This window comes from Sipha flava, unplaced genomic scaffold (assembly GCF_003268045.1).
Source record: "Sipha flava isolate LNK unplaced genomic scaffold, YSA_version1 67_pilon_pilon, whole genome shotgun sequence".
NCBI lineage: Eukaryota > Metazoa > Arthropoda > Insecta > Hemiptera > Aphididae > Sipha > Sipha flava.
The window spans coordinates 2,271,252-2,291,719 of NW_020273607.1; the positions used below are offsets into that span (position 1 = coordinate 2,271,252).

The 20,468-nt window shown below is 28.0% G+C and overlaps 3 protein-coding genes across 3 annotated transcripts; 2 read left to right on the top strand and 1 right to left on the bottom strand.

Annotated features, from left to right (window-relative positions):
- The first annotated feature begins 49 nt into the window (after nucleotides 1–49).
- LOC112691898 (calpain-D-like) lies at nucleotides 50–5,088 on the top strand. The gene is made up of 12 exons (XM_025566331.1): nucleotides 50–181; nucleotides 269–506; nucleotides 578–861; nucleotides 937–1,505; nucleotides 2,082–2,265; nucleotides 2,966–3,168; nucleotides 3,230–3,729; nucleotides 3,794–3,961; nucleotides 4,026–4,231; nucleotides 4,298–4,443; nucleotides 4,505–4,683; nucleotides 4,752–5,088. The coding sequence occupies exons 2-12, from the start codon at nucleotides 277–279 to the stop codon at nucleotides 4,930–4,932; spliced, it is 2,850 nt and encodes a 949-aa protein (XP_025422116.1). The 5' UTR covers nucleotides 50–181; nucleotides 269–276; the 3' UTR covers nucleotides 4,933–5,088.
- A 7,073-nt stretch (nucleotides 5,089–12,161) lies between these two features.
- On the bottom strand, nucleotides 12,162–13,189 carry LOC112691814. The gene is made up of 2 exons (XM_025566213.1): nucleotides 13,186–13,189; nucleotides 12,162–12,571 (listed from the first exon to the last, which is right to left on the bottom strand). Exons 1-2 carry the CDS (start codon nucleotides 13,187–13,189, stop codon nucleotides 12,207–12,209), a joined length of 369 nt encoding a protein of 122 aa, XP_025421998.1. The 3' UTR covers nucleotides 12,162–12,206.
- Nucleotides 13,190–14,092: 903 nt separating this feature from the next.
- Nucleotides 14,093–17,638, top strand: LOC112691857 (hyaluronan mediated motility receptor-like). The gene is made up of 6 exons (XM_025566277.1): nucleotides 14,093–14,546; nucleotides 15,567–15,676; nucleotides 15,791–15,846; nucleotides 15,934–16,578; nucleotides 16,652–16,733; nucleotides 17,334–17,638. The coding sequence occupies exons 1-6, from the start codon at nucleotides 14,501–14,503 to the stop codon at nucleotides 17,541–17,543; spliced, it is 1,149 nt and encodes a 382-aa protein (XP_025422062.1). The 5' UTR covers nucleotides 14,093–14,500; the 3' UTR covers nucleotides 17,544–17,638.
- Nucleotides 17,639–20,468: the final 2,830 nt, after the last annotated feature.

Consider the following 20,468-nt stretch of genomic DNA (forward strand, 5'->3'; position numbering starts at 1 on the left):
AAATATCAATATATAAACACTATAAACAGCTGTTTTGATAATGGATATAAGTTTTAAAAATGTAATGATTTATTTTGTGCTGTTATTCTTGTTTAAAAAAATGAAGCTTAGGAATTTAACTAACTATATTAAATCATAGAACGCTATCGTTCTACAAATGCATTTAAGTGTGATGTTTATAGTGAGTCTTACGGTTATGTTTAACTAATTTATTCATAAATTAATTGTTTGTGCCATAATTTTCTTTTTTCTTTTTGTCAATATCTAGTTGTTGACATGGGCTCGATTGCTTCAGTCCTCCAGTGGCATTGTAGTTCATGTTCGTTAATAAACCCCACTGATCGAGTAACATGCATTCGATGTAATGTACATAGAAGTTATGAATGCAGGAAAAAAGTTGATCAACTCAAAACACGGACCATTCATGGATGTCCAACTCCCTATGTCACAGATATTCTTTGTGCGGAGGCAGAAATTGCCGCTGGAGCATTAAGGCTTGATGATGCGTAAATATGATTAACATATTCTATGATTTATCAAATTTATTTAAAATTTACTAAATCATTTGATTTTACAGTGACCCGACCAATATCGACCACAAACCAAGTGTAGTAAAACTTCAATTTAAATCTGTTATTTTACAACGTCGTAAATCATGGAATGGTTTTGAAGATCAATTTCGTACTTCTTTAAGACCATCAAAAAGTTCAACATTACTCACAACTGAAAATGATTCTTGGTTATGTAATGCGTGTAGAACTAGAAATTTTTCAACTCAACAATGTCAAAACTGTAATTCGTTTAGAGAAACTAAAGAACAAAAAAATAAATTTATTCCTATTACAATTAATATTCCAAAGGGTAAATACATGAAATCATAGTATCTTTATACTTATAATTAATTAATTTTTGTTTTTTTTATTGTTATTATATTAGACTCGGACAAAAAATCCACAAGTAATTGGTCATGTGAAAAATGTTCCTTTTCATTAAATCAGTTTTGGTCTGACTCTTGTGAATCATGTGGTTGGAATGCTATAACAATGATGCGTGATTGTGTTCGTTATACTCCTCCCAAGAAAAAATGGACGTGTAAACGGTGTACTCTACTTAATGATCCTAATACAACAGTTTGCAATGCTTGTGGCGGATCAAAAGCCAAAAGCCTTTGCCCGGATGATGGAACATTACGTGAGTTTTGGACATGTGATAAATGTACATTGAAAAATAGATTATCCACATTAGTATGTAAAGCCTGCAAAACAGAAAAAAGAGCAAATAAAAAAAGACGATCAGACAGTCAATGTCCAACTTGTACATTTGAAAATGAACTAAATGCTAAACAATGTGCTATGTGTCATAAACATCTTGAATCTGAATACTATTCATCGATATTAATATCAAATCATCCAAAGAAACAAAGTGAATTAATGGAAAACTTGAGAAGAATTGAAGAGCAAGAAGCACGAGAAAAATGGAATGAAATAGTTCTGTTTTGTATTCAAGTAAATAAATATTTTTTTGTCTAAATATTATAAGATTTTTGAATGCAATTATCTTACTCATTAAAATTTGCAGTATAAATATTCACTTTTAATTTTTAGACTCATTTTAATCCATATTAAAAGATGATAACTAAAACTATTAATGATTAAAAATATTATTTCCTAAGTTATAGACTAATTTCATTCATTTGAATATATTTATAATTTTAGTTGTAAATTAATTTAACCTAAATAAAGTTAAACTAGCTTGCTTTATCTAACAGTAATTTACCTCGAAATAGATATTTTCAATACTTCAATTAGTCAAACACTAGCTCATTTGTTTGATAGTCATTTTTATAATATAATTATAACTGTTGTGTCATTCCAAGAATGGATTTTTTTTTTTTTTTGTATGATAGTTATACTAAAATGTTAACTTATTTTCGATTTGGATATAATAATAATATTTCAAAATATTCCACTTTATTTACCACAACATATACTACTTATAAATTTTGAAAATATAATTGTACTATAAGTTTATAATTTAAAAATTTGCATGATTTATATACTAAATAACTATAAATATTATAGAACAGTCAAGAATTTGTTGATGATTCTTTTCCTCCAGCTTCAAAGTCTTTATATTATACTGAAAAACATGAGAGTTGTCGAGTAACTCAATGGTTAAGACCTGAATCTATTATTTGTTCGGAATTGGATAAAGAGTTATGTTGGACTGTTTTTAGAAAACCAAAACCATCAGATATAATTCAAGGTATTTAAAAAATTACATAAATATATAATATGTCAAATATTGGGTTTTATTTTAAATAATAATTGAATTAAAAAACTAAGCTATGAAAAATCAATTAGTACGGTATTTTTAAGCTTTAATACCTAGTTTTCAGTAAGTATTTAACATTCAAAAGTAACATATATTAACTTTCACTATAAAAATTAACAATATATCATTCATCATTCAATATTATTTTTTTTTATCCTTAACATTTTTTTTTCTAAAATTACCTATTTTAGATTTCCAATTTAATATTTTTTCATAAAACCCCAAATTATATATTTTTTCAAAATAGTAATATGACTTATTGACTTTATTATTAATCTAGGCATGACTTATTATTACAAAACGTTTTATTATTTATATTTACCTATTTTTATGTATTAATAACCTAAATATTATCCATAAGATATATAATATTAATTTTAGTATAAAATTCATATTTTAAAAAATGTATATTTACTTTATGCACATTTTATAATTTAATAAACAGCAAATCGCATTAATATATTTAAGTTATGATTATTACAAACAATAATTTGAAAATGTTATTAATATAATTTAAAAAAAAAAATTAAAATTATATATCTCATTTAATCTTAAGAAACTTAAGTTAGTCATAAATTAAATAAAAATAATTGATTAATCTACAGTTTATTATCACTCATAATCAATTTAGGTATTTTGGGCAATTGTTGGTTATTGAGTGCTTTAACAGTCTTAGCAGAACGTGAAGATTTAGTTAGACATGTTATGGTTACCAAAGATTATTGTGAACAAGGTGCATACCAAGTTCGACTTTGTAAAGATGGTAAATGGACTACAGTTCTTGTTGATGATTTATTACCTTGTGATAATCGAGGAAATCAAGTTTATAGTCAGGTTTGTACTATACCTTATTACATTTTAGGAGTATTATAAATAATAATTCATTATTCTGTAGGCTAAACGCAAACAATTATGGGTTCCCTTAATTGAAAAAGCAATAGCTAAACTTCATGGTTGCTATGAAGCACTTGTTTCGGGTAGAGCAATAGAAGGACTTGCTACTTTAACAGGTGCTCCTTGTGAAAGTGTCCCATTACAACCATCATCAGTACCAACTGAAGATGAACTAGATCGTGATTTAATATGGGCTCAACTATTAAGTTCACGCCTTGCTGGTTTCTTAATGGGTGCATCTTGCGGTGGTGGCAACATGAAAGTTGATGAAGATGCTTATCAAAGTAAAGGACTAAGACCAAGGCATGCTTATTCTGTATTGGATGTCCGAGATATTGATAGTTATCGATTATTGAAATTAAGAAATCCCTGGGGTCATTTTTCTTGGAATGGTGATTGGTCTGATGATTCAGATATGTGGACAGATAATTTAAAAACTATGTTGATGCCAGATGGATGTTGTGAAGGAGTATTTTGGATATCATATGATGACGTATTAAAGTAATACCTTAAAAATTTAAATTAGTGTTACATTTTTTTTTTTTTTATAACATATTAATTTTAGGTACTTTGATTGTATTGATATTTGTAAAGTAAGGAATAATATGTGGAATGAAGTAAGGCTTAAAGGATATCTGCCACCATTATCTTCAACTGATCACTTGTCATGTGTTGTCCTTACGGTCTCAGAACCAACTGAAGCAGAATTTACACTTTTTCAAGAGGGACAAAGGTTAATTTAAATATTAATATTTGATTTAATTTAAAAATACTAACTTTTTATTATATCATATTAGGAAATCAGAAAAATGCAATAGAAGTCAACTTGATTTATGTGTAGCAGTGATGAGAAGCAGAGAAGTTACATCTGAAAAACCTATCTACATTGGTCGTTTAGTTGAACACAGTAAACGACAAGTCCGTGGATTTGTTAGCTCCCATAAAATGTTAGAACCAGATGTTTATGTTGTTGTTTGTTTAGCATTTAATCATTGGCATACAGGTTTGTTTTTTATTGTTTGACATTTAAAATTATTCATACTCAAATATATTAATAAAACATTTATAGATTTGGTAGACCCTTCAGTTTATCCTGAATTTGTGTTGGCGATTCATAGCTCTAAACGTTTACTAGTAGAACAAGTATCTCCACCTTCCTTTGTTTTGGCTGATACAATTATAAACTTGACTTTAGCAAAAGGGCAAAGACATGAAGTGAGTTTGTCTAATCAACATCATTAATACAATTACTAATTACCAAAAAAATAAATAATAGGGAAGAGAAGGTATGACGGCTTACTATTTAACTAAAGGATGGGCTGGACTTGTTGTAGTAGTAGAGAACCGTCATGCTAACCGTTGGATACATGTAAAATGTGATTGTCAAGAAAGTTATAATGTGATGTCCACTAGAGGATTGCTGAAAACTATTGATTCTGTTCCACCTCTACATCGGTAAATAGTTAATAATATACACGTCAATGCCTTGAAATAATTTTTAATATAATTTTTTTCTTTTTTAGACAAGTTATAATTGTATTGACTCAATTGGAAGGAAGTGGAGGGTTTTCAATTGCTCACAAATTAACCCATAGATTAGCTAATCAAGCTGGCCTTCATGATTGGGGACCATCAGGTTGTTCTCATTTACCACAAATACAAAAATCTATTGAAGGATTACATTCTCCTAGACTGATTACTTAATTTTGTAAGGCAAAATGTATGGTTTATATACGTTTCTGTGATTTTTGTTTACTTTTTTTTTTATTATTATTACTTTATTTAGTGTGAGTACAAATAATTAAATTAGGAAGCCCAAAACTATTGTAAATACATTGCAAATAAATTATATGATTTAAATTCTATGTCTTTACTAAGTACATTGAGAAAAAAAACCTATTCGTTTAAAAATGTTATATGATTTATACTATTTTATTTAGTAATAAAAGTAGTATAAAAATTTAAGTTAAGTACACCTGATATAAGACTTGTAATTTTAAATAAATTTATTAAGTTCATCTTTTATAAATATTTTTTAATTAACTATAAAGTTAAAAATAATTAAATATAAAGTGGCCTTTACTACTTGACAACTTGAAATAATTATTAACTGGAGTTTCAGTCAATACTTTTTGTGTAACAAAATGTTAAATTAGATTTGAAGGATCATGTATATAAGAATTTTAGTAACACATATTTCGTGACTGGTTTGTATTATATAATAATTATAAATTTCTTGATAAACCATTCTCAAAATCAAATATTTACAACATTTATCAATAGTCAGTAATTGAAACTCAGGACTTGGCCCGTGTTATTCTTATAGGAATAAGATAAGTACAAGGCCTTGAAGCTTTTTAAATAGGATTGCCAGACGTTTCATTTTTTTTAATTTTATGTCCCGTCGTCCCGACAACTTTGGGACACCAAAATGTCCCATTTTTCATAAAATTACGCATACAATAAAATATAATATTACTTTTTTGTATTGAGATAATAAAAAGGCACATTTTATTATTTACCTATAATTATTTTTTTATTTTAATGAACAGTGATTTATGTTATCATCAATCAATGTGTTATTTTCCACTAAAAACCATATTGTATGAGGTATGACTGCGCTATAGCTGTCGCGGTGACAGTGACCAATGGAATGATAAAACCGTCGGTTGTGGTGCTATCCATCTAAATATACTATTTTGGTATGAATGTAAAAGACGTTCAAACCACAGCGAAAATATCACTGTTGAATTTATTACTCGTAATTGTTAGTTATTAGTAGGTTCATTAAGACCACCCGTAATTGTAAAATTTTGTTTAAATTTAGATATTAAGTTATCACAATATGCAATGGTAATCAGTTGGGCTCGGATTTATATCTATTAAAAAAACAAACATATGTAAATATATATTTAATAACAAATCGCTTTATATGTGATAATAAAATGAAAAAATAGAATATAAAAAAAATTAAGGCACTTAAATTAAAATTATTATGAAATTGAACCTTATTCATCTTAATAGCAATAAGATACCATTTACATGCTCAAATTGTTAAAGTTAAATAATCTACGGTTTATTTGTAACACAGATTTGTACCGACTAAAGAAGCGCTCGGCTTCAACAGTGGTGATGGATGCAAATTTCATATTTCCAATGTTCAAAGGAGTGAGCTCTTTCTGCAATATTACCTCATTCATTCCGCATTTTACCTATATGTATAATTAATATTAGGCAGTTTAAATCAGGATTTTTGTTTAATACACTGTACATTTTTTCTTTTATTGCAACTCCTAATGGTCTTTGTACTTGTTCTATGCATTGTACAGCTTCTACGAACAACTTTGAACTTAAGTTATTTTTCATGTCGAAAGATGTTTCAATGTACCAAAATATATGATATTTAAAATAAATGGTACATTAAAATATTGAACATATATCGACCGTAAATTAAATTTAATTGTAAGATGTATATTATATTTATCATCACGGGTTTTCTATCGATTGATAAGATCGAGTACGACCGGTATTCGCCCCTGCCCAGCGAGTTGTACGCAGTACGCTTTTCCGACGAGGCGACTTCCGTTGCGGTGTACTCGCGGTGACGTTGAAAGGAAGAAGTTAATAAAAGTGTTGTATTTTTAAATGATCTTGTTTTTATTTTTTTTGGCCATCGACACCGATCAAAGTACCCCTTACATAATAATTTATATTATTTTGTTTAAGTACTTTTGGAAACATGGGAAATTATCTGTATTAAATTATTAATAAATAGTAAATGGGCAAAATATATAAGAAAAATAGAATTGTTGAGAAATATGTAAAAATATTTCAAATAAAATATAGTTAATTTCATTGGAAATTGCTTGAAACGAATTTATCACTTACCTAAATTAATTTATCAAATCACAGTCAGGGCCGTCCCGAAGGAGGGTCTTAGGAGGAGTATCTCACCTCCCAACGAAAACACCAGTCGGGGTAGTCGGACTTGTTTCATTATACAGTAAACTAAACTAACTGTATAAAGCGGACCCTGAATAAAACGGAAAACTATCCAATACGGAATTTTTCTATGGTCACGGTACGTTCCTATAGTTTTATATAGACGCTGAACCTCAATGAAACGGAACCTTTTTAACGAGGAAACGGGACGATTTTGTAAGTCACACGCAAGTAAAAACCTTGCATAAATCGGAAAAATGACACGCGCGTGTGTACTATAAACCAAAAATAAGGTATAAAATATAGATATGCACATCGTTGTATGTACATCGTTAAATAGTGATAGATAAAAAAGACAAAATTGTTCTATACATATTCGTACAATATATGTACATACAATGCATATTATCGAATAAACGATAAGAACTTTCTTCTTTATAACTGTGAAACAGTCATACACCAATAGTCGTACGTACACTTTTAATTTTATCTTCCGTTCATCGTATTAACATGTTCACGACCACGTGTCAACTATAGTAAACATAGGGTTCTTTTTAGGTAAATCCATGTCAAGTATAGTTGACATGGTATCCATTCATAATTATTTGACTCTGGTTTATTCTAATGAATATTATGATAACATGGTTTTTTTTTAAACAGTTTTCTATATATCGATTGGCGAACTTGGTTTTAATTTCTAACAGCTGGTTAGCGATATTAGTAGTGTTCATTGTAGACATACTATTTTTGTTTTTTAGAGTGATACTGTATGATTCTAGCATATGTTTACAGTTTGATTTTTGATAATTTGTAATTGGGTGGAGTAAATTCAAAACCTCCATAGTTTTTGACTATAATAATATGTTAGGTATAGACCGAGCAGACCAGATGATAAGATACTACCAGACTCTAAATAAATGGTTACGTTGGTATATTAAAGTTTTTTTTACACTATGGAATGCTAATTATTTGTACAACAAGTAAAAAACAAGTATGCCACATTAGATTTTTAAAGAAATGTTATTTTAGTTGGTGTCATGTGTATAATTATATAATTGCATATATTGTATTTAATCCATAGATTGTTTATATTAAACGTCTTATGGGGGTGTTACACGAAAACTTAATGAATAATTTTCGTTAGATGGTGTATTGTAGTATCGAATAATGATATTCGAATATTAGGATAGTCCCCATCGCTAGTATAGAGTCATATGTTATATAATAAAACATAAACAGAGGGCTCAGCATGTTTTTCGGATGGAAATAATTCTGTAAATATACAATTTTTGTTTCCAATTTTTTGTCTTATTAAAAAAGAAAACAATTAGAAATAATTTATATTTATGAAGACATTTCAATTGGAAAAACATAGTAGACAACCACCATGTATATAAAATTATATTAAACGAACTTTTGATCCATAAAGTAATAATGTACTTGTATTTATACAAGAAATCTGCGCATTTACCGTATAATAACTGTATAATATTTGATTTTTAATCGGTTGACCAATAATTTTACATCTTATTTGCAAAAATGGTTTTACCCTTAGTAACTTAGTACATTTGTCACTATCGAATGAAATGTACGAGATAGATGCAGTTAATAAATTTACACTCTAGTTAGTAAATCTTAGGAATATACGAATTAAGTAACAGTCGATCTGTAGATGGTAGGATACTATGATGCGATAGAGCAATTCGCTCTACTTACTTTAGTAAAGTAAGGTAAATAGCTAATAATTAATACCTACCTAATTTATAATTATTATTTTCAATCTAAGTGGTTATAAGGCATTTTATTTGATCATAATTTATATTATTATTATTATGTGCTGTTTTAAGTCTGTTAGTGTCTTCTATTAAATCAAGTTCATACATCAATATTAATAATTATGTCGGGATAAATTGTATTATACTCTTAAAGGTATAAATGAAACACAATTCAACTAAGAAAAATTAGATTTAACATTTTACAATATAGGTATGTACAATAATGAGGTTTTGATTTAAAAATCAAAAATTTAAGCTATTTAAATTCTTAAGGTAGTGGATAAGAACCATTTTAAGTACTTAACTAAAATATAAAAGCACATCACTTATTCCAAGAAAAATATTGTTATTTAATATTTCAATAACAATAAGCGTGGTTATCAATGACTATACTTTTGAGAAAGTTAAAGAGTTCAAGTACCTTGGAATGACGATTACCAATAACAATGATTGGAGTACCGAAATCATAAGTCGTATACGCAAGCAGAGAGGGCTTATTTCGCGTTACATAAATTTTTCAAATCAAAATTATTTTCCAGAAGGACTAAGATCAGATTATACATGACCATAATAAGACCAATGGTTACCTATAGTTGTGAAATATGGCCCACTACCGTACAGTTAGAAAAAAGGCTGCTAGTTTTTGAAAATAAAATATTGAGGAAGATTTGTGGTCCAGTGTTTGATAGTGAGCTAAATAATTGGCGTAGAAGAAAAAATACTGAACTAAGAGATATCACTGAAGTTCCACTATTAACAAGCCACATTAAGTGTCAAAGACTCAAATGGTTTGGTCATACCATGCGGAAAACAGAAACCACTAATTCGAGAGCAGTGATGGAGTGGCAACCGACAGGGAAAAGACCAAGAGGGAGGCCTAGAAAGCGATGGATGGATGGAATAAGGAAGGACTTAGAAACATTGGAAGTGACAAATTGGGAAGATGGAGTTCAGGATCGTGATTATTGGAGAACGGTGACGGTGGCGGCCAAAATTCTTAAAGAATTGTAAAGCCAAGAGAAGAAGAGAAGAATTTAATATTTCAAAATATTAACAAAGTATCTTTAATAATTATATTAGTAGTTATTTCAAATAGGATATATTACCATACAGTGCATAACCCACAGATAACAAAGTTTAATATGTGTTTTAGAATAAGTATTAAAGATTCTTAATCAGTAATTTGGGTGTCAGATCAATACTATATACTACTATATTATTTGATTTCAAATGTCAAATCATTTATTTTATGAATATTTCTTAAAAGTTAGGTTTTAAGTAAATGTAATGTAGTTTTTACTAAAAATAGTATTTGTTTATAATAATTTAAAACTTTGAATAAAGCAATTACACTTCAGTAAATTTAAATTTAAGATGGATTTACCTATAGATAGAATACCTTAATAACCTCTTCCCTTCGAGCGAGTAATATAACCGGCCACTGAAATTATATACCTACCAAGATAATTATTAATAACATGTTGCCTTACCTTGTAAGTTACTGTGATTCTCCCTAATATAATTAAAGTTAGTTTTCATAGATTCATCATTTTTTGCCTCAACATAACTGTCAATACAGTCAAAATTATTTTTTTGGCTACATGGCTCAAACTGACTGTTGTATTCAACATCTACATCAATTTTTGGCTATATTTTGAATATTATAAAAAATGTAGATGTTTGTAAATCATGTTTAAATTTTGAATAGTAAAAATAGAGCTTAACTTACATATATAATCAGAACTAGAAGGTGATAATTTATCATGAAAATGTTTATCTAAAGTTAACCCAGAACAAGATTGTTCTTTACTGTACTGTATTGTATTGTACTGTATAGTATGTGTTGTTAAAACAGAAACATCTATAACATCCATACCTGAAGAAGTATAATTTAGTACTTGCATTGCATCTAATAAATGTACAGTTACAAATTTTAAAAATTTAAGATAATATATATTACAAAATCAAATATATTAAATAATATTATTCATATTTACCAGAAATAATATGGTTTGATGGCGAATCCTGCATGAAGAGTACACTTATATTTTTTAGGTTTGTTGTATTCATAACAACTTTTATTGGTGTCTGTACTGCACTACTATCTATATAATACATAATACATTATATAATTACAATTTATAATATATAATACATACAATTTAAAAAAAAAATTGAATCCAATTGATTTTAATAAATAACAATATTTATGACTAAGAAACAAATTATGCGAGCCTATTCCCTGAAGATATATTGGGTGAAATGTTATTCATAATACATTTTGAATTTTAACCAAAATTTTTTTTAATAATTTTTTTAAAAACCCATCATATTACATCATACATTTAGAACTATAAAATCATAGGGAAAAATAAAGAATTTAGTTTTTATTTTACCACTTTCATAAAGGTCATCATTAAAATTGTCATTCCTTTTAAATTTTATCTTTCGTTTCCCTTTTCCTCGTCCTAAGCTTCTGTCAGACTCTGATGCTTGTAGAAATATTTTTTTTCCTGTATAATAGCTTGTTCATAAGTAACTAACCAATGATAATAATAATAATAATAACAATCATAATAATGGTAACAGTAAATAACCAGTATAAATAATTGTACAAATTCGAAATTCTTAACAATAATATCTTAAAAAAGAAATTATAGTACTGTTGTATTACTTTAATAATAAACTGCAGCAATATAATTAATCCATTTTAGAAATGGAATGATAAAAATATTAAGTAGATTTATACCTAAGTATACCTACCTACTATGCATGTTGAAAAGTTTACAAATTACTAAATTAAGTACCTATATTTATATACAGTGTATTTCCTTTTAAAGGTAACACTAAATAATTCTGTCCAGTGACATCCCATTAATATGCGGTTTTCATAGGGAATATATAAATACACATTTTTTAATGATTTTTACATTTTTAGATCATTCCGTGTGCGCATGCGCAATACAACTTGCATTTTTTTAAATGGCAACAGGTGTTTTGAATACCAAATTCGGATAGACCGAATTTTTTTAAGTCGATTTGGTCCTTTTTACCATAGCTGTAAAATCAAATCTGACTAAATAGCAACCAGTCAAAGTTTCGATTAAAATTATTGAATTTTTCATCAATCATACTAGAATATTATGAATTATTATGAAATTTTATTTATTATTTTTGTATCCGTAGGTTTGTAGATATTATTAAATCATTTAAATTTAATTTTGAGGAATTAATGAACCTCAATTAGACGTAAATGTTAGTTCATGTAAACTCCAAGTATCTTCTCCCGGTAAGTGTACCATCGTAAAAATACGGGCCGAGAAGTCTCCTGTCTAGTAACCCACACCAAACGTTAGTTCCCCAAACTGTTTGGTGATTTGTATCAGTCGTCCAATATGGATTGTGATCAGCCCAATACCGGTTATTTTGTTTATTAATTATACCGTTGTTGGTAAACTTTGATTCGTCGGTCCAACAGATAAATCGTAGAAAATCGGGTTCGTCGTGTAATTGAATCATAAACCATGCAATAAATGTAAGTTTACGATTAGAATCACCTGGTACCAACTTTTGTACTAAATCAGGCCTACACGGGTGTAATTCATTTTTTTTCAAAATTGTTTGAACTTTTTTACAAGAAATTCAAATTTCGTTGCTTAAATGCCTAATCGAAGATCGAGGATTTAATTGAACATAAGCTAATACCTGCAATTCATCCTGTTCGTTTACCTGTCCAATCAACTGTCTTTGATTACGCCGATTATCACCTCGTCTTGCAGGTAGTGGTATATATATATATAATTAAATTGTCAATTTTAAGAACGTGCGACACTTGACACATATATACAATGTATATTATACATGTTAAAAAGTAAAAATGCGACTACATATAGTTAATTATACTACATACATTGGGTAAAAAAAATTATAGTCGGCATTTTTTTTATTATTCACCCCCCCCCCCTTGATTTTCATCTTCGGGACGGCCCTGGTCATAGTAAAAATATGTATTTACATACAAATTCGAGCCCTAGTAATCTCAATCAGTTTACCTATAACATTACGACCTACAAACATCAATCTACAAGATTAGTTGTTTTTTCATTTTTTTTTTTTTTTTGAGGGGGGCAGACATTATCCTTTTTTTGTCCCCTATTTTAAATTTTTAAATCTGGCAACCCTATTTTTAAGTTCATTCAACTTTTAATGTGTCACATTTAAAATTAATCCACTCATTTACTCATAGTTCTTAATTTACAGAATACTTAACATCCTTTATTTATTATTATTAATGTAATAATATTCAAAATATTAAATATAACATTTATAATTTATCAACATTATATGTATAAAATATTACCTTTTCTTAAATCTTAACTAAGAGTATTTTAATAGCAAGTTCGCAATTTTGATGGGTATGAATATTCAATGAATACCTAAGCTTGTAATTTGTATCTTGTCAAATTGTTTTGTACTATTTAGATACATAAATATACATTTACATATTTATATTTATTTGAATAAAAAATACAAGACAAATGTTTACAAATATAAAAGAGTCAATCTATAAGGGGCTGAGCTAGGGGAACGCTATAATACATCTTATACATGTGTAAGACGTTATATTATTATATAATAGCATAAAATATAATTATTTATTGTATTCAATTTATTGTATATTTATTTATTGTATTCATTTTATTGTATTCAATACGTTCGACCTAAGATTAAAATATTATCCATGTATTATCAGAGTAATACGACGACACTAATGTTCGCCACTATTTTAAATATACTCTATTGTGTATAGATTTTTCTAATTTCAACCTCAGATGTATAAAACAACATATCAGATAATAAATAGTATACGATTAACAATATTATAATAATAAATTTACTAATTAATTATAGTTAGTTTTATTCATATCAATTCTCAGGATATACAACATCTTAACGCTATTCTATCACAGAATAGATTAAATTAGAATAATCTATTCTGTGATTCTATGGTCATAGAATATAATTATATTATAATTGGATTATAGTTTATACTCACAGACTTCTATACTACAGTATACTTAGTATAAAAGTCTGTGTTTATACTATTAGACCGTATCAAAGAACTGATAACGTTATCGGCAATGGGAAAACCGTTATATCCTTTAACGGTTTTCTTATATTTTCATTGTTCTCGTTTTATCCCTCACGACGGTGCGATCGTAGCCTATAAAACTAACCCCTGCACGTAGTCACCCTATTTCCGTTTTCACATTTGCCGCTCAATCGTCTTTCCGTCGTTTGTCCGTTCGCTGCATTACGTTGCTCTGCTCTTTTCTTACTGCTTAGTTGCAGCCGTCTTGTTACGGTTAATTTGTTACTTATTTATTTTAATTTCTTATCCATTCGTTTGCCCGCGGACAGTGTGCGGTACATATTTTATTTCGTATCCGTTGAAAACGTATTCTTATTTTTTTTTTGTATAATTATTCCCAAACGTGAAATTGATCCCTATACATTTTAATTTCCGTAACATACTGCTGTAGACCAGACATAAAATGTCGTTCGTGAAAAGCAAAATCAAGCGGTTCAACGAGGTCTCAAGTAAGATTGCTTGTACTGAATTATTTAGTGTTCACCTAACATGTCTACTCAAATAACCATTACTCATTAATATAAATGTACTCGTATATTTGAAAATTGATTTTAGTTAGTAGCTTAATTATTGAATATGAGCATTAAATGTATTTGAAACCCGATTTCTAAGTAATATTTTATTTCTAAAAATTCAAAATGTTAAACAAACTCATTCATATTGATATATAAATAATTAAATGCTTTACCTGGGGTATTATTATGTTTATAAAGTACGAATGGTTTTGAATTAAAATTTTATCATCAGGTAAAAACAAAGTCAATAAAATTGTGACTGAATATGAAAAAATAATAAAAGGAATATATTGGAAATATATTATGTATAACTTTATATATTCCTAGGTAAAATTTAAGAGGCGTCAATTTTTTGAAAAAAAAAAATGGAAAATTCAATATTTTAAATTGATGATAAACGATGTAATGTTTACTTAATCGTCCAAACAATGTTTTTAATGATGATGGCTCATAAAATTATTGTAAGTTTTCGTTGAAATTTGCTCATTCATTGATGTTGTGCCATAGTAGGCTAAAAAACTAAAATCAAGAAAATAAATTATTGGAAAATTCAAATGGTTTAAGGTACTATTATATTTAATGATTAGAATGTCAGTGCCTATAGCCATAAAAAAAAAGTTAAATCTTTTGATTTTGGGTATTTATTATTTCCAAGTTTGTAATGATATCAAAATGTATGTTACAGTTATTTTCTAAAACAAAATTTGAATTAGGGACAGTCTTATAATTTTATTTCAGAAATGTGTTCTTTATATCTTATTTTAAAATTTCTATTTGTCTCATGTGTATACAATTAATTTCAATTACATTTAACTTTATATATACCAACATTTTCAAAAGAAAGGAGACTTTTGTAAGGTTTTTAGTTCTATTATTTATAATGTTCGATTAAATTATTATTAATTTTAAAAGTGATTTTTACATTAATATATTCATTCCTTTATGTAATTTTAGGTTGTGCTCCTGCTCCTGGAACATATGATCCAAAAAGTCCTGGTCCAAAAACAATTAAAGGAACTAAATTTAATAAAGCAGAAAGATTCAAAGAACCTTCTGTTCCTCAAGTAAATTAAATTTATTCATTTTTAGAATTTAAAAATCATTACTTAATGATTAAAAAAAAAATTAATTTTTAAATAAAATATATATTCATTATGTTTTTAATCTTTGTATTTTAGACTATCCAAAAAACAGTTAAAGTTCACTCTACTTTCAAAATCCCATCAAATTTTAGGTAAAGTATATATTATTTTTATAATATTTATTCTATTATTAAATTATTATAAAACATTAATTTATTTAAATTTTATTATAATTATAGTTCACAAAGTTCAATTCATACAGAATGTTCCAAAAGGTCCAACAAAACCATAGATTCTACTTCAACAAGAAATAGCCCCAAAAAAATAAATGCCAAACGCCTTAAAGAATTAAAAAAGTTGGATTCTGATCTTACCAAAGCTCTTACAGATATTGAAAAACTAAATACTGATTCTAAAAACACAACTGATACCTGTAAGGATTATATAAATTCATGCCGCAGTGCTTGCCCAGAGGCATTAAATAATCGTGTGTGCAGAATGGTTATTGAAAACTCACAAGCCGCTTTATATGCAGTTTGCAATCGTTTACGTGATACACACAAACATAATGATGAGTTACTAAATGAAATTGCACAACTTAAAGAAGAAATCGGTGAAAAAAAAAGCTTTGAACAATTAGCTGCTGATCAAATTGCTGTAGTTGAACGTAATCTTACTGAAAAAGTTAATGATTACATGAAGATTTCCGAGACTGTTAAAGATAATTGGTTGATGAAAATGAGATTTATAATGGTATCCTTGGATGAACTAGAAACTATGGTAGATGATAAAGTGAAAGAAATTATTCAAAAACTTAAATTGGATATTGAAGAAACTGATCCCGAAGGACAAAACTATAGGCAACTGTTAGAGAAATATAAAAAGTAAAATTTAAATTAAATTTTATACTGATATAAATAATTTATTTTAAAATATTATATTATATTTTTTTATTAGGACTGTTGAGAGAAATATTCAACTTGAAGAAATTGCTGTTAAACATGATAATTTAGAAAAGAAAATTATTGATTTGACTAATGTAAGTTTAAATAATATATTCACATTAATTAAATTATCCTGTTTCATTTGAAGCATATTTAGACTGTTAAATTTATTTCATTTTAGAAAATTAGATGTGGAGCTTATACATTTTTGTTATCATATGTAATTAATATGGTTTCTATGAATTATTTTTTTGTTTTTAATTTTATCTAAAATATTAAAGGACATCTTTATATCTCAGGGTTGTGTAAAAAAAAAACTACTAAGTTCTGAAAAACCATCCCTCTTGATTCACGAAAAGCCCATAGTAATATAAGATGGGCCTCATTCACCAATAGGTAATTGAAATCAATTTAGTATATAATAAATAATAGATATAAAAATAATGAACAATATGGATCTATGAATAATAATTATATAAATAAAATTCAAACAGACAAGGAGTGAACAATCCCTGAAATAATATATTGTCTAATATTTTATTTCTTAACAAAATATTTTTTTGATGTATTTAATTTTTTATATATTAATCAATTTATAATATTAATTTTATAAATGAAATTTTATTTAATAAATTAAGAAAATAGCATATGTTTAATTTAATTTATAATCTTTTCAACTTATAAAATGTTTATAGGAGAAAAATGCACTGATTGCCAAATTACGAAATAACAAGTCATCTGGCTTATCAAAGAATCGTCTGGATGCTTTGGCTACACCTCGCAGGCGTGTTGATGCTGAGAATATTGCCCCCATAAATAAAACTTATGTGCTCAAAAATACTAATACTGTAAAAACTATTAAACCTGTAGCTCAATCTTCTCCATTGAGGGAAATGAATTGGTAATAATTAATTTAGTATATTTTTCTGTGAAATGTTTAGACCATTTTAGTTTTGTATTCTTCTTTTTTTTTTTTTTTTTATCAATGTGTCCACTTAGTTATTTATGACTTAATTTATGATTTGTATTTATTATATATTATTTTACATTAATAAAGAAATATTTGATTATACAGTTGAATTAAAAAACCAACATTTTCTAGGAAAATAATACCTCATAAACTTAACTGTGAATTCGCTGAACAAAAATATTAACAATTAAAAATTATTTTAAATTTGGTTAATAAACAGGCTTAAATGCATTATTTATACAATCATGGTTTTACCGCTACTTGCAGATTGCATTTGATTATCGCTGTCGTATCGTTCAGATTAAAATCATTTTGTTTTGATAATATTGTGTTAAAAGTATAATATAACATTGATATTTTATCGAATAAATTAAGTAATCGCATATTTGTTTTTCTGCACTTAAGAGAATAAAAACTTGGCTATGGTGCAACCAGTGACGTAGCCAGGATTTTTAAATGGGGGGGGGTCTTACCACTTTTTTTGGATAAGTAAGGTAAGAGAGGATATGAGAATTCACCCTTAACCCCCCACCATCTACCATCAAGTTTCTAAACGTAATTCAAGCATTTTGGTATAGTTTTAAAAATATTTATTAATATATAATTTATAATAATAATAATAATTTTGGTTTCAGTGTTCAGTCACTTGCTCCACTCTGATAGCTGCATTCTCTTAGGCGAATTTCTAGCAAATTCAGTTATTATTTCACTTTCATGGAATTGCTCTTTTTTATTTATATTAGCCATAGCTAACCCATTCAGTCTGTTTTCCGACACGGTGCTTCTGATGCTTCTTAAAAAAATTTTAAGCGATTAAGTGCTGAAAACGTTCTTTCCGGAGTGAAAGAGGTAACTGGTAACGTAACGAATAATTGTAAAAGTATTTTAATGTTAGGTCGAAGATTGGTGCGATGAGAGAGTGAATCAAGAGCAGAATTCGGTTTTGGAATAATATTTTGACTCCATATGAACAGGTCAGCTCTGATTGTAGATGAGGTATCATCATGGAGAACTTGGACATATATTTTATCAGCTTTTATAATATTTTTATCGTCATACATATTTAAATTGACCGGAATAAGTCCTTCAAGTGGCATAACATCAATAAGCCTTCGATTAAAACGAGCATCCATTGATTCTATTAAATAGTCAATATACATTATACATATAAACACGGCCCATGGGGGGGGGGGCTATAGCCCCTTTAGCCTCCCCCTTGGCTACGCCACTGTGCTGCACTATATGATAACGCTAATGTTGCTGTCCGTAGTGTTTTAGCGTTAGCGCCCCATTCCGACCTGCGAGTTTTTAGATTAGATTGACTCGGGATCGTACTTTCTTTCCAGTTTTGTCAAGATGTTCTTTAAATGTGAGCGTACGGTCCAGCGTAATTCCCAGGTATTTTGGTGGGAAGTTGTGCTTTAATTATACTCCTTAGAATGTCATTTTCAGCTCTTCTCTAGCTTTTTTGTTGTTAAGATGAAAAGCACACACTTCAGTCTTAGCAGGTAGAGGCGTGTCCAGCGGGTAGGCCCGGGCCTACCCTGATTTTTAACCTTTAAGTATACCCAAAATATGCATTTTAAAATTATATTTATTTAAGCACACTGAATGCTGAATGTAAAATGTAAGTATCAATATACTACGTAGGCAATTGTGTGACCATATTTTTTATCGATCATATATTTTGCTATAAACAATATAAATATTTGTCTATAAATAAAATTAATAATCGTAAAATTTATCGGCAATTCTCAAGGGCTTTTTGAAAATACCCCATATTTCTTATATAGATATTACACGACCCGACGACCATCGTCGTTTGGTCGGCGATCACTATCGTAGTGTTGAGCGTCAAAAACTATAACATTGCTATTAGGTAACGACTATTTTATTTACTACTGACTTTTAATTTATTGTCACGGTTGACAACCGAGTCCGTGAGTGAGAGTCTTCGTTTTGTATTTTTTGTGCGTATATTTTAAAACTATTATAAATTGTTTTTTTTTTTTTTTTTGTATTTTGTTAAAATTGATAATTTATAATAAAATGATTAGTCAATTTTTTAAACCTGTTTCTAAATCAACAAGAACAGTAAATGATAATGATGATATAGTAGATCAACCACAAAAAAAAAATTGTAAAATTAAACGACAATTCAATTTCTAACGATTCATTTAATGCAAAAGCTCGATATTAGTTTAATATAGGTATGTACTTTACCATTTGAAATGATAGATGATATTGCTTTTGCTTACTATTGCATTGATTTAGAAGATGGTGGAAATGCACTTACTGAAGACTTCATTACTATGAACAAATACTTCTCTAAATATCGTTTAAAACCAAATCCTGTCAAAAGAGGCGTGTCTAGAACCAAAATTCAGGAAAGGCCTTGTTATAAAAATAATTTGTATAGTTAACACATTTTTAAATTTAAGAACAATTTTATTATACTTTTTAAGTCATAAGTATGACGTGTAATATGACGTACTAGTATTAAGAACTATTTATAATATGAGTATTTATTTAATAAATTGAATTCGCCTGTTTTTCATTTTGGCGAACTTGTCAACTTATCGAATTACTTTAATGAATTTATTTTTTATTTCAAAAGACAATACCAAACAATGCAAAAGAAAACGGGAATGCGGACGCTAAGTCGCAGACCCGAAACTGCCACAGTTGCCTCAAACATCCTCCAATAGACGTAGATCGATGTAGATGCTATCGCGATGGTTTCGTGTAAAACACAGCCACATAAACCGAAGACTGTGAATTCTCGCATGAATGTCAGCCCATACACATTAAACCGTATCTTGTACCGTGGTACCGTTCACCACTTTGAATCTTAATTTTG

Bases quoted from the DNA above. Each gene is read 5' to 3' on its own strand.
- LOC112691898 (XM_025566331.1), top strand. From the start codon at position 277: ATGGGCTCGATTGCTTCAGTCCTCCAGTGGCATTGTAGTTCATGTTCG. The intron at 862-936 runs GTAAATACATGA...TTATTATATTAG, and splicing joins TACAATTAATATTCCAAAGG to ACTCGGACAAAAAATCCACA. The intron at 4,444-4,504 runs GTGAGTTTGTCT...AATAAATAATAG, and splicing joins CAAAAGGGCAAAGACATGAA to GGAAGAGAAGGTATGACGGC.
- LOC112691857 (XM_025566277.1), top strand. From the start codon at position 14,501: ATGTCGTTCGTGAAAAGCAAAATCAAGCGGTTCAACGAGGTCTCAA. The intron at 15,847-15,933 runs GTAAAGTATATA...TTATAATTATAG, and splicing joins AAAATCCCATCAAATTTTAG to TTCACAAAGTTCAATTCATA. The intron at 16,734-17,333 runs GTAAGTTTAAAT...AAATGTTTATAG, and splicing joins AAATTATTGATTTGACTAAT to GAGAAAAATGCACTGATTGC.